General features: G+C 61.3%; 1 protein-coding gene and 1 long non-coding RNA gene across 11 annotated transcripts in view; one reads left to right on the top strand and one right to left on the bottom strand.

The window, feature by feature from the left end:
- Positions 1-3,421: 3,421 nt before the first annotated feature.
- Prdm16 (PR/SET domain 16) overlaps positions 3,422-13,891 on the top strand; it is a 318,869-nt gene continuing 308,399 nt past the window's right edge. For 4 of the 9 annotated variants that reach the window (XM_078025079.1, XM_078025074.1, XM_078025078.1 and 1 more), the window contains exon 1: positions 3,425-3,850. Coding sequence is in view for 8 of the 9 variants with exons in the window: in XM_078025074.1 (XP_077881200.1) it covers positions 3,814-3,850 (37 nt within the window). In the remaining variant the exon portion in view is untranslated. Of the gene's footprint in view, positions 3,851-13,891 lie in introns of all 9 variants that reach the window. The other 5 variants (XM_078025080.1, XM_078025077.1, XM_078025076.1 and 2 more) reach the window with 4 other exon arrangements.
- On the bottom strand, positions 7,901-12,284 carry LOC120890596 (uncharacterized). 2 transcript variants are annotated; one of them, XR_013427333.1, is made up of 2 exons: positions 10,865-12,284; positions 7,901-9,714 (listed from the first exon to the last, which is right to left on the bottom strand). It is a non-coding gene; the product is annotated as an uncharacterized LOC120890596 (long non-coding RNA). The 2 variants fall into 2 exon arrangements; XR_005734897.2 differs by lacking the exon at positions 10,865-12,284 and adding an exon at positions 10,766-10,858.

Genomic DNA, 13,891 nt, shown 5'->3' with positions numbered 1-13,891 from the left:
CCCATGTGTATTTTCTTTTCTACCCAGACAGGAACCTGAGGGTGAGCAAAACTTGGAATTCCACAGAGCCCAGAGGCTGAGTGCCCAAAGGCACTGGCCAAATTTGGCAAGCACAAAGGAACAGGGAGGGACGGGGCAAGAACCTGGCAAGGTCAACACATCTGGCCAGGCAGCCCTTTCCATCTCTTGCACACGGGATACAATAGGGCTCTCTGGGCCCTGGCAGGGGCAATTGGGCCAGGTTGGACTCCCCCCCCCCCCGCACCTCCATGCACTGCAACAGCTAGCCTGCTCCCCAGAGACCTGGCTTCTCCCTGAGACAGGGGGCACAAGCCCAGAAAGTGTGTGTGGGACCACCAGGAGTGCAGAGCTTCCTGGGGAACCCATGGGGCTGGGGCTCCTCCTCGCCAGTTGTCTTCTCCGATGCTCACTCCAGCACCACAGAACCAGCTTTTCTTACTCCCCCCAATCCACACCACTTCCCAGTGGAGATGATCTGATGTCTCCAGCTGTATCTCTCAGCTTGCTGAAAGGCTGGGAGTCCACGAACTCCTTCCCTGCCCCAAGCGAGCGCAGTAGAAGTTGCTGCCCTCCTCCCCTCTCTAGCCCCCCAGACCCAGCAATAACATTGGTTCCAGAGCTTGATAGCAGCCTGAGGTTCTCTAGGGTGGGGAGCTGCCATTCAGCCAGCCACACCTTGCTGCTCCCCAATGTGAGGACTTGAGGTCAGGATTCAGCTCCCAAGCTCCCTAGAGCTTGGCTCAGATTGAAAATTGCTTTTAAACCTTTCAATAGCAACCTTTCCTCCACAAATGGGGCCCCCACTTGCCCATAAAGCCTGGTAAGTCCCCCCAAAGTCTTTGCCAGGCTGGGATACAGAAGGCCTTGGGGCCTCCCGGCCTGGGGTGGAGCTACCTCTAACTTTCCCTGCTTCACCCTTTCTCCATGCCTGCCCTACCCTGCCTTCAGCTTCTAAGTCTGGCCACGTGGGGGCAGGGCCTGGCCAGGCCAGGACCCAACCCCAGCCAGGGCCGTGGCCTTGGGGATAGCCTGCCTGGGCCCCTCCAGCATACTGGGGAGACACTAGTCCTCAGCACCTGGAGAGACCCAGCAGCTCCACCATCTCACTGGTCAGCCTTGGTCCACAGATCCCCAGGCAAGCCCACGGTGTCCCTCTCCCCCACCCACCAAGAACCCTGAAAGAGGACAGAGAAAAGAGACAACCTTGCCTACTCCCCACACCTCCTGCCAGCAAGGGTTGCCCAAGAGATGGCTGTCCTAGGTCAGCCTCGCTGGGGTTCAGACAGACCCTTCCTGAGCTGAAGGAGGAGGAAGGAGGAGGGCTCTGGTGAGCTGCTGCACCCCAGAAAAAGGCTGGGCCTTCCTAACCTTGGGGCCTGCTGGCTGCCTCCAGGGCAGGGAGGAGGCAGCCCTAGGTGGGGATGGGGGAAGGGCAGGTACCCTCTCCAGGTAAGAGTACTTCACAGGTTCCATTGTAGCTCCCCAGGCTGCATGCCAAACATCCTGGGCGGCTACAGGCAGGAGCAAGGGACACCTGGGTTGCTGCAGTAAAGGGGTGACCTTGAGTTGTCTGGCTAGCAGCCCCAGCCAGGTTAGGTTCTGAGTCTGGAGCCTGCCCTTGGGCCAAGGTTAGGCAGCACAGTACCCCCATTCCCATGGGAGTGAGTAGGTTCACAGGCTGCCAGGACCGGTCAGGCCTAAAACAGTGCCCTAGCCTGCCATGGGAACTCCCCACCAAGACCTACAGAGCATGTCCCTGGAAGCCAGATACTCCTGTGTCCCTGCTCAGGGGACGGGCAGTCAGTGTAGGGAGGGTGAGTAATGGTCTGATAGACCCTCTGCAGAACCTCACTGAAAGGGCTTCCTGGACACACTCACCTAGGGCCAGAAAGAGCCTGGGGGCAGTGGCCAGTGAGCACTTGCCCATGCGGGGCAGCTAGTGGGGTGCAGGACTGGGCAGCCTCCTGGACATCTCCCAGGGCAGGAAGCCCAGCAGGAGAGAGGCTGTCGACTTCTGAGACGAGAAGGCGGAAGGCCCAGCACACCATCTAGTCTGGGTCCGCAGGGCTTTTCCTCTGGGGTGGCATGGACCCTGCGACCCTAGGCCCCACGTCTCCGGTCTCTGCTGGGGCCTGAGCCCTCGGAGTAGCTCTCCAGCCCCGGCCAATTTAACGCAAAGGGCACAGACGCAGGTTTCCGTCTGTAGGTCTCAGTGCAACGGATACTGATTTCATTGCACAACAAAGAGTGGGTGGGCATGGACAGGAGCCCCACCCTGGGCAGCAGAGAGACCTGGACCCGCGGGCACGACCCCTGCCCCGGGCTCGGTTGACGCAGTGACAGCTCCAAGTCTTCCTGCCTGGCGGAACCTTGATACTCTGGAAGGACGAAAGGGGCAGCGAACCAGTCAGGGTAGCGCCTCTGTCGGCTTTCCTTCGTTTCTCGAACCCAAGCCATACTTGAATGAGGAATCTGCACTCACTTCATCAGGCCCCTGGGCTGGGATCACCCTGCGGGTGCCCAGGCAGACCTCTAGGCTGCCGCGCCTCAATTTGAGGATTGCTGGGGCAGAAGAAGCGCCTGGTCGGCTCCCGCCCGCGCTCCTCCACCTGCACCGCTGGCCCTCCAGCCTGGACGCATCTAGGTCCTGGAGAGGCCAGCGGGTCCGCAGAGGCCCCCCGGCTCCCGAAAGTGTCCCAGCCCTGGCGCTCGCGCACCCGGGTACTCACCTGGGGGCCACGGCGGCAGTCGAGCAGGGGCGCCGAGGCCAGAGCGCGCGGATACGCCCCCGAGGCGGAGAGGTGCCGGACGCCTGGGTGACGCGGGGCAGAGGACGCCCGGTGTTCGGACGGCGGCCCCCAAGCCGCCCCCAACGCAGAGTGCACTGCGCTCGGTCGCTGGGCGCTGTACGGAGGACGGCGGGTCCGAGTGCAGCCCGCCGGCCGGGGCAGTGGCGGAGCGCGGAGCTGGCGGCGCCTCGGCTGTTGTTTTTGAGCCGAGAAGCCCGAAGCAGCCGCCGCTGGGTGGGGGCGAAGGGGAGGAGGCGGGGGCCCGGAGGCCCGAGGGCGGCGGCGGGGCTCGGAGGGGGCTTCGGAGGAGCCGGGTTCTGGCGCGCGGGCGCCGGCACCCCCGGAGCAATCGCGGGGCGGAGGCGGGGGCCGAGGGGAGAGTTCGGGAGAAGAGCAGGCTGGGGCGACGGAGAACGAAAGCTTTTTTAATTAGTAATAAAATGCAATAAAACGAAGCGAAATCAGCCCGGACCCGCGTCCGAACTATCTGCGCGTTTGCCCCAAGATCTAAGGAAGTCGCGCGAAAAACCGCAGCCGCCACCCCATCTTTGGCCCGGCTGGGGCGGGAGCTGCAGCGCGACGCGACGCAGGGGCAGGGCGGGGGGACGGTCACCTCGCCTCCAGGGCCACCTGGGTCCTTTTAAAGTGTCCGGGGTGCGGGCCCCGGGCGGGAGCGCAGATCACGGAATGTTTTCTTAAAGGGCCAGTTCCAAGCTGCGCTGAAAAGGGGGGGGGAGGGGGCAGAGAGAAGTGAGGTGAAGACCGAGAAGGCCGAGGAGAGCCCCCCAATCCCGCGCCGAGGCGGCGGCGGCGGCGGCGGCGGCGCGACGATGAGGATGATGAATACATTGCAAAGTTTTTTTGGCCCCGGCGAGGGGTGTCAGATTGAGTGCTCTGTGCGCATGTGCGAAGGTGTCCAAACTGACAATGCTGGGGAGATGAAGATAGTGTGTAGCTGCTTCTGGGCTCAAGGAGGAGGAGAGAGATTCCGCGAGCCGACACCATGCGATCCAAGGCGAGGGCGAGGAAGCTAGCCAAAAGTAAGTCTCCCGCGCTCGGCCGCGCCGCGCTGCCGGGCCCGGGCCGCGGGGCCCGGGTGCCCAGGCCAGGGGTGCGCGTCGGGGCGCGGTCGGCGCGCCTGCCGCTCCGGCCCCCGGCTCGGCCGCGCGGCCCGGGGGCTGCTCCGCCTCCCGCGCTCCGGGGCGGCCGGGCTCGGCGCGGAGGCTCGGGGCGCCCGGGCCGCGCGCTCCCCGATGGCGCCGGCCCCCTCCCCGCTGAACCCCCTCCCCCCCACAGTGTCAGGCGCTCGGGCCCGGGAACCCGAGGCGCGCGGTGGGGGCCGGGGAGGGGGGCGGAGGGGGAGGGCCAGGGGTGGAGGGGAGAGAAAAGCGAAAGTTAGCGAAAAGTTGACGAAAGGGGAGAGCAACTTTTCCTCCTCGCTCGCGCTCTCCCTCTCTCTCTCCGAGTGGCTCTCAGTCCTGGTCAAATCATATTCCGGGCTTTTGAAATAGTGGGCGCTAGAGCACCGCCTTTGGCGTCCGCCAGCCGGGCGCAGAGGAGGGAGACCCCGAGCCGGGGAGGGGGCGGAGGAGGGGGCGCGGGCCGGCGCCCACCCGGCTCTCCGGGCGTAAGAGCAGGGGTGGCGAAGGCAAGACGGCCGCAGCCACTTGGGGAGCAAAATGGAGACTTTCTTTGAGCTTGGGACCGTGGTCGTGAAGTTTATTCCCAAGTGGTGCCCAGCGTGGTGGCGGGCGCTCCGCTGTGACTCGGGCAGCCCGCGCGGGCCGCCGCGGTGCCGGTGCTTCAGGCAGCAGAGTCCCCACCGGCCGCCTTCCGACTCGCTGCGACCGCCCTCTGCCTCGCGGACCCTCCAGCACTCACTCGCCTGGCACAGCCGCGGCCCTAGGGGATGGAACTGCCCCGGCAAGGCTGCCGGGTCCCGGGTCTTACTTTCTCTTTCGCTCCGCCTCGGGCCGAGGCCGGGGTTCCGCGCGCAGCCTGCGGTCGGCCAGTCCTGGCCGCGGGCGTGTGCTCCCGCCGCCCGCGCCGCTCCCGCCGCGCCTCCGAGTAGCCCATGCGCCCTCCGCGCTCGGCCGCCGGCGCCATCCCCCGACAGGCCAGCGGGCCAGGGGCTGCGGCCCTCGCGGCTCCGCAGCGGGCAGGTGGGGACCGGCGGCGCCGCGGCCCGGCCAGCGCAGCTCCCGCAGCCGGCCGCGGCCCGGCTACAGCGAAGCGGCGAGCGCCGCGCGGAGCAGAACCCCGCGCCGCCTGCTCGTGCCGCCCCCTCCTCCGCTGGCCGCCGACTCGCAGAAGGGACGCCCCAGCCCGCTCGGCTCGAGATTCCCGCTCGATCACCAGGCTGCTCCGTCCGTCTGTGTCTCCCGGGCCCTATCCTGCCGGCCGGCTTCGCAGCACCCAGGGCCAAGCCCTCAAGCGTGAGCCCAGTGGGCAGGGGACTCGCAGCAGTTTTCAGGAAAAGCTCTGTTCTTGCGGCTCGGGACCCGACCGAGCTCGGCCCCACAGCGGCCCCGCAGCCGTAGGCCGCGCGCCCAGCCTTCAGGGAAAAGCAGCTCCCCGGGCTCCGCTGTTGGTCGATCGCGGCTCCTCCCGAGGCGCCCCCTTCCCCCCTGGGCTCTTCTGCGGGCTGCCCTTGGCCTCGGCCTGCCGGGCCTTCCATGACCTCTGACCCCTCTTGGTGCGAACAAGGCCAGACAGACGTTTTGCAGCGGACATGAAGGAGCTGTGTGCGCGCTGCGTGCCTCTCCTCGGCGTGTGGAGCGTGTGTGTTGTGTACCCGTTTGGGTCTGTGTATCCCAGCGGGCTTTCTGCAAGTCTGGACCCTGGCTGCAGACTGCGCTGGTCAGGCCCTCACAGAGGAAGGGCCCAAAGCAGGAGCAAGAAAGAGTAAAGCCGCTGGGCTGGCCTGGCCTTCGCTGGAAGCGAGAGGCTGGTTTAGCGCACCCCTGCGCTGCCCCGGGAAACTTCCCAGAGGCCCACACCAGGCCAGGGGCCTGCCTGGCCTCAGCCCTCAGTCGGCTCCACCCCAGCCAGGTGGGTAAGGTTGCCTGGACCCCGGTTCTGCTCAGGACCCAGAGAGGGTGCCTGGCAGCTTATCTGCGGCCTGGCGGGGAGGCCAGAGAATCAGAGAAGTTATCTGATGGCAGCCCAGCATGGAGGCTGCTTCTCTACTGGGGCACCCAGAGTGAGAGTCAGCACAGGTGAGCTGATTGCCCGGTCCCAAGGAGCCCAGCTGGAACCCGTTGTGGGACTCCTCCTGGCTCCACTGCTGGAATCACTGCCCCATCCTTCCCCCAAAGGTGGCCGAGGCAGGTTCAGGAAAGCCCTGCCTGCCCCAAGCTGCTCAGGATCTGCTGAGGAATTTCATTTTATTGGACAATATTTTAAGCAGATGTGAAAGTCCCCTGGGACCGGACTCCATTACCTGAATCTGAGCAGCCTGACCATCACTCTGCTGATAACAGAGCATCCTTCTCCCGGCCACAGGCCGACTGGCATCAGGTGCTGGGGAGGGAGCAGGGTCATGGTTATTCGGGCTCACAATGCCCTTGCACTTGGGACATGGGCTGTGTCTGAAACCGCACAGGGGAACAGCCAAGCTGGTAGATGTGACCTTGTGACCCAGAGCTTGGAGGAGCCACCCCTGAGGGCACATCTGGGGCTGTAATTTCGTTTGTGTTTCCCTATGACCCTCCTCCAGGCCCCAGGCCAGGGTTTGCTGTGGCTGGGCTTCTGGGAGGCCTGGTTGATAGCAGTTTGGGTCCTGCAGTGGGGTCTTGGTTCTAACTTCTCAGGCAGAGGCTGGTGGGGCACTGGGTCATGGCTGAGGGGAAATCTGAGTCTGAGGACCAGGGGTAGAGTGAAGATGGCTCAGGGCCGGGGTCCCCTTACTTAAGCTGGTCCAGTGTCAGCCAGCGGGGATTGGGGGGCCGTTCTGGCCCCACATTTAAAATCTAAATTTCTAACAATAGCTTATTGTTTCTGCCACTGCCGAGAGCCAGGTGGGCAGGTGGGGGTTAGCACAGCCAAGATGCCCTCTTGACCTCCACCTTCAGCACAGACTTGTGACCTTTTCCCAGGAGAGATGTGTCCTGAGAGACTCTGCAGCCAGGACCCCCACCAGGCTGCCTTTTGAGTCCTGATCCCCATGCAGGTGAACACCCCCATGGTCCTAGAAACCATGTATCCCAGGGCTAGGAGTATCCTCACGACCAGCATCTAGCCCCTGGGTAGGAGCTGCTACCCTGCTAGCTGAGGAACTCTGTGTGTGTGTGTGTGTGTGTGTGTGTGTGTGTGTGCACTGCATGTTTGAGGTAATGTGTGTGCAGAGGTGTGTGTGAGACAGGGTGGGGGTGAGCAGACCTGGAGGCCCAGCTCTCAGCCTGGTTCCTTCTTCTCACTGAAACCCTGGGGGCTCCGACTAATGGCCCCTGCCCTTCCCCCACCCTCCCTAGGGAAGTCTGACCCTCTCTGGCTGTTGTCCCCAGAGCCCACATGGCAACCCTTTCCCGGGACAGTGGTTAAGGCGGCAGCACCAGGAACTCTCCGCCAGGAGTCTAGCCTCTTGCCCCGCTTTGGGCGAAAACTCAGAGGGGCGGGGTGTAGGGCTGCGGGCCAAGGACCTGGTGCCCTGGGTCACTGCCATGTGCCCACTAGCCCTCCTCTGCCACTGTAGGGTGTGCTGGTGCAGAGGGTGAAGGGAGGGGGCTGCTGTGGACGGACTGGAGGGGTGGGGTCCCACCTGGGCTGCTCTGCTCCACGGGGCCTGTGCAGGAGCAGGTGCAGCCGGACCACTTAGCCCCTCCCACCCCAGGCTCCTGCAACTCCAAATCCCTTCTAGGCAGCGCTGGGGGCAGGGGAAAAGGTCCCCCGCCTGGGTAGGGGCTGCTGGGGCACCCCCATGGCCCCTTGAGGGAGGCACAGCCAGCTACAGCTTGCTGGGCCGTGGTGGGCTCGATTAGCCCCCTGTTTTATTCAATTAGGAGGCAATTAGGGATCCTTGGGGGGCTGTACTGGTAATTAAGGTGATGTATAATTAGAGTTTCAACAAAAATTATCCAGGATTAAAAATCTTTTGAATAATTTCGTTTAAAATTTTCAAATAGCCTTAAATACAATTTATCAGGTTTTGAATCAAACCCGTGTATCAAGTGTTGGAAGCTGCAGCTCACGTAGCGGGCGCCGGAGGACAAGGAGCGGCCAGGGCGCCTTCCCTGTGCGGGAAAGAAACTTCCTGAGGAGGGAGCCTGCCGGGCCTCACTGCAGTGCAGCGCTCGGCTTGGGCGCAGAGTCCGCTACCTGGCCCGAGGGCCAGTAGGCGTGCATCGGCGGGAGTTGGGCTCGGGCTAAGGGACTCCGGACCCTGCGGGTGGTTGCCGAGGCTCCTTGGCCCCCAGCGCACAATGTCGCAGCCGCTACCGCACGTGGGAGAGTGCTCGCGTCTACAGGGGTGCAGTCGCTGACCCCGACCCACCCAGCCATAACGGTGCCTTTCTCCTTCTGGTCCCTGTTCCAGTCTCAAGGGTCCCCGCCTCTTGGCTTCCGGGGTGGAAAAGGACAGTTTCTGCACTTGACTCCCCAGACCCTCGCCCCGGTGCCGGCTCGCCCTTCACTGCCGCTGCGCTGACCTGCATAGAGAGTGCAGGGGTGCAGCCAGGGTCCAAGTCAAGCCATGGGGGTCGGGATCCTCCAGGGAAACTGTGAGGGGGAGGGAGAGGGCTTTCGAGGGCCGTACTGGGCCCACCGCCCTTCTGAGCATGATCCCTGAGCCCAGGTTCAGCCTTGGTGGTGTTTGGGCTGCAGCTTGAGCCCTAGTCCTGCTGGGCAGCCTTAGGAAGCTGAGCAGGGTCCCTGTAGGGGAGCCCCAGGTATATGACCCCACTCTCCCCTCTTTGATTCTGGGAGGCATGGAGTAGCTGGCACCTCTTATAGGTATAAAAACCCCAGGTACAGAGTGCAGCTCTCAAAGCCGCACAGCAAGTTCAGGGTTCAGGAAGTCAGTTATGTGAAGACTCCCAGGTCTTCACAGGAGTCTAGCCTCTTGTGCACCCCCAATGCACAGGGCACTGCAGGTGGTGGCTAATTCCACAGGGGTTTTAATTTTTTTCTCTCTCGTGTGTCCAGATCCAAGCATTTTTTCCAAGGCTGGTGCTCGGTTTGGAACAGGTCTGTTTAAAAGGCAAGACAGACATCCATGTGCCGCTGCTGGTGAACGTGGCGGGAGTGAGCTCTTATCTCTGCTGCCAGCAGGTTGGATTCTTTATTTGCTCAGGGCTGGACTCTCTGCTCCGGGGAGCTGTGACCAAGCTTCTCCTGACCGGGCTATAGGTGCCCTCTCACAAGGGCAGCTGCAAAGTACCAAAGTGTTGACCAGGGAGCGTATTCTCTGCACCCTTCTGCCCCCATCATCTTCCCCCTTCCCAGAGCAAGCCCAGGACTCTGTGCCTGGCCCAGGAGGTGTAGGAACCTGTCTGCTCCCCCACCCCACCTGGAGGGAAGTAATCAACCTTCCTCTGCTCCAGGCAATCAGAGAGACTTGGAGTGGCTGCTGCTTCTAACGCCAGCTGTTGCTGCTGCTGCTGCTGCTGCTGCTGCTGCTGCTGCTGCTACCACTGCGGCTGCATGTCCTGAGCTGCAGGGCCCAAGTGAGGTAGCTGGTCCAGCTTGGAATCAGCCGTTGTTCCTCAAGCCTGTGACCTCCTGCGTCCACAGTGTCCATTGTAGGCTGAGTTCCCCTAGCTCTTATGCCCCTGAGCAAGAAAGGGTTGGCCTCTTCCTGCTCTGACTGTGCTCTTCTCCGGGTTTCAACACCAAATCCTCACCGCCTGGAGGTGCCCTGGCCGTCCCACGGGCCAGCCTCTCCTGACTCGGAGGAACAATGCCGGAGCTGGAAGACAGGAGAGCCGACCACTCGAGATACATATTTATTTAATAGTTAACGTTTTGTGCAAAAAAAGGAGGGAAGTCGGATTCTGGTGAGGGCTTTGCTTATTTTATATCCACTATAACTATTTCTGTCCATGAAAATTGGCTTAATTATATCAATGGAATGTTTCTTTTTCAATTCTGTATGCAATTAGTCCATCTTGCCGGCTGCAATTTATTTTAATAAAAAAATAAACCAGTGGTGTGTTCAGTTCCTCGTCCCCTGGGGACAAATGCGATTGGTGTGTTTAATTTCATTAACTACAATGCGGCCTACTGGAAAAATGTATAAAATCAGCTTTATACAGCTTAAACACTGGCATTTGAAACAAATCATTATTGCATTAGCTGTCACACTGGTAATTCTAGAATCTAAGGAAAAAAATATATTATGGCTGTTTTTATAACCCTTTGCAAATGCACTGTTAAAATAATTTATAATCATTTTAAAACATGGCTCAGTCCTGGTGAATATTTCATCTCCTCTAAATAAGGCTCTGCATTATCCTGTGCACACTTTACATACGGAGGCTGTGCCATTTCCACTCATCACCCATTTTTCAAGGTGGAGGCCTCAGAGTCTGTCTTTAAGCAAACCTGATGAACGATGGGGCTGCTCTTTCATTTTGGCCTGAGCGCTGCTCTTGAGAGGACGAGGTGCAGCCACAGAGTCATCTTACACCCACCACGGGTCACAGGGGACCCCTGAGAGGCCAGTCTGCCTGCTCAGGTGGGAGAAAGGATCGACAGTCAGCATGCAGCAAACCACCCCGTGCACGGTGCCCTGAGCTCAGAGCTGGGACCCGTGAAGTCTCCAAGGTCCTCCCACACCCGTTTCCTAAACTCAGGGTGCGGGTCCTGCAGGATGGACGCAGAAAAGCCACCCAGCATGTATGTGCTGCTTCTGGGTGGAGACCTGTGTCCGAGAGTGGTGTTCATCTCCTGCCTGTGTTCCAGTGAGCCTGAGTGTGTGTGTGTGTGTGTGTGAGAGAGAGAGAGAGAGAGAGACCCACCTTGCCCTGGCTGTCGGCTGAGTTTGCCGAGGCTGAGGGGGCTGATGGAGGTGGCGGCCCTCACTGCAGCCACTGAATAGCCGTGCACCATGGACTGACCTGCGGGGAGGGTGGCGGGCAGGGGAAGGCTCCCTGGATTCTTCGCTTCTGCTTCTGAGGTGCACTCTGAGGAGAACTGAGTTGTGCTGGGGACTGCCCGGGTAACGGTTGCTGCTCTTCCTGGCGTGGCAGTGGCTCAGGGAACATGTCTGGATGTGAAGGAACTGGGCCACAGGTGGCCTCGGCGTCCCTTGACTCGCTGGCAGAAGCAAGGGAGCTTGGCTTCTTAGGGGGTGCCTCCCCCCTGCCCCAGGAAGTGCCAGGAGGCACGGTCAGACCTCTCGGGTAGAGACCAGGGCCCTGGGCTGCTGGGCTGCAGGGGGGACAGGGTTTCCCAGGCTCCACTGGGGTTCCGGGGTGATTTCAGAAATCCACGTGGGCTGTCCTGGGCACACTAAGAACCATTCCTGCTCCTTCCTAGACGTCTGACTTCCCTGGGTGGATTTAAGTGATCCTTTTTCTCCTTCTACACAATCCATGTTGAATGTGAGTCTCAGGATTGATGAGGATGGGGCATTCTGAGGGGGCACAGGCACACAGCCAGGCCAGCCCAGTGTCTCTGGGTCATCTGCTGGGGCTAGGCTGGGGTCTGGGTCCGCCCTCCCCAGAGCCCTGGCTCTGGGGCCTCTGTCCATCTGCAGTTTGCTTTCCATTTGGTGCACCGTCGGGTTGAGGAATCGGCGTCTTTGTCTACTTTCCTACTTCCGTCAGCTCCGGGGCTGAGTGCTGGGCGAAGGGGCAGCCCACGGGCTCCCTGGAGGCTGCCCGCAAGGGCACACTCGGGGCCCCGTCCTGCGGCCAGGGCTTGGGAGGCACGTCTGGGGGCTCCCTTCTCTCCGACCTTGGACTGCGAACACAGCCAGGCGCTCCTGGATCCTCACACCCTGACGCAGCGTGACTTTGCCAGTACAAAGACCCTCACCTGGCACCAGGTCCAGGCGAGGATGCTGTGGAGAACCCAAGTGAGTTTGAACTTGGATCACTCACCAGCGTGGGAGCCTGTTTCTTGCTGACTGCCACCCCTGACCTCCAGCAGGAAGGCTTCACAGAAGGATCCGGAAGGGCCCGGCCTGATGTCTGTGGTGCTTCTGCAGCCAGGCCGGGACGCACCAGAATCACGCCTGTCAGACAGGCGGTCAGAGCCACTTTTCTCTCATCTCCTTGGTCCGTTTGGGACACGGCTCTGTGGGTCTGCAGCCTCCCAGGGTGGGGGTCACTGTGGGCAGGGAGGCCGGTGCAGCCTGTGGACCACTCAGCGTGGATGTCGGCCGTGTGGCTTTAGGACACCTGGGCCCGCCTACCACGGGCCTCTCCCCTGCCCCGGCAAGACCAATTTTGGTGACTGCCACGTAGCTGGGTCCTGAAATAAAAAGCACCCATGATCCCTAGTTGGCAATTTTGTGTCCAAACCCAGGGGTGCTGGGCCTGGGTCTGTTGTGGCGCTGAGTGTGCAGCCAGGCTCCTTGGGCTCAAAACCGGCCACACCCCCTGCCGCCTTCCCACCCTTCGGCCCGTGGGCGTTCTCCACCCCTGCACCTGTCTTTGGGCTGAAGCAGCTGCTGGCATCTGCAGGCTCTTCCCTTATCAGAGGCCCCCGGTTCCTGCAGGGCTGGGGTCTTTGGCTTGCTTTGGCAGCTCCATTCCCATGGGTCTGCTCATCTTTCCCTGGAGCCCTCCACGGGCCTACTGCATGCCAGGCTCCGGGTCATGGTCATCTGGGGGCAGAGCCTCCCCACAGCTGCAGGAGGCTGCCCGGAGGATCCACCTGGAGGATGCGGTCCCTGAGCTCTGGGGGCGGGGTGGCCGCAGTTCTGCTGTGTCCATTACGACAGAGTGGGCTCAGCAGGGACCCCCCAGGCTCTGCACCCTTGCTCTGGGCCTCTGGGTCTGAACTGCTCAGAAGGGGAGGAAACCAGAGTCAGACCAGCAACCCACCCAGCCTCAGTGTTCTTGCTCGCCCTGGCCTTGCCCTGGTGCTGGTGAGGGGATGCCAGACCCAGCTCTGCTGCAAACTAGAAAGGCCGTAAGGAGAGAAAGAGAGAGGGAGAGAGGCAAGACGGATTCCACGAGCCTCCTTCTCTCTTTTACATTTGGTGGTTCACATGAAGTCTGTTTCCCGAGTACCTGCAGCAGGCAGGGCCACAGTGTTTCAGCAGAGGGACATGAACACTGGGCTGGCCGTGAGGAATGGCCCTGGGACTCTTTCCTGCGATGTGGTTTAATCCCATATCTATATTCAGAAGCTGGCAGTCAATATTATACCAAAATATGGATTTACATAATGGACTCCGATTGCTACCGCTAGTTGGGTCTCGGTGGGAAAGGGGCGTGCCTTGGAAAAGGCTCACACATTTGTATCTGCCCAGTGGGCTGTGACAGCTACCTTGGAGGGCCCTGGTCACATCAGTCCATAAAACATTTAAACAAAGACTGAATATCGTGCTCACCAGAGGATCCCGGTAGCTGACCACAGGAAGGCCGAGGTGGGTCCCCAGGCAGGAGAAGGCAGAGCTGTCTGGGAAGGCACCCAGCACTAATCCTCACCACTGCCCCCTGCCCTCCCGTGAAGTCCACCTGGGAGTCTCCAGGGAAGACCCCCGCCAGGGAAGGCCATGTGATAAGGGCCTCCCTCTATTGAAGATCCATGGCTTTGGCCTGACGGTACCCCAGCCCACACCCAGGGGACTGTTGGCCCTGGCTGCCCTAGTCGCCCAGCCCCAGGTGAACACAGAGTGGCCTGGGCCAGGGGGTGTTAGCCTGCAGGAAAGGAACAAGCTGCCCACAGGTTCCAGGGTCCCTTCTGGAGGAAAGCCACAAAACAGGACCCCCAGTGACCAACAATATTGTGACTCCAGGCGGTTACAGCAGCTGCAGCAGCACCGGGGAGCCCGGCCTGGCTTGGGGGCTGTGTCCACCCCTTGGCCACCTGCACCTCTGAGGAGATGGCTCCCGGAGAAGTTTCTGGCCCTCCTTGCCACTTACTCTCCACCTCTTATTCGTGGAGTAACTGCTGCATTCCTCGACTCC

The sequence above is a fragment of the Ictidomys tridecemlineatus genome, chromosome 11, assembly GCF_052094955.1.
Source record: "Ictidomys tridecemlineatus isolate mIctTri1 chromosome 11, mIctTri1.hap1, whole genome shotgun sequence".
NCBI lineage: Eukaryota > Metazoa > Chordata > Mammalia > Rodentia > Sciuridae > Ictidomys > Ictidomys tridecemlineatus.
Note: the sequence above shows the minus strand (reverse complement) of the source record. Positions and strands in the feature narration are given on the sequence as shown.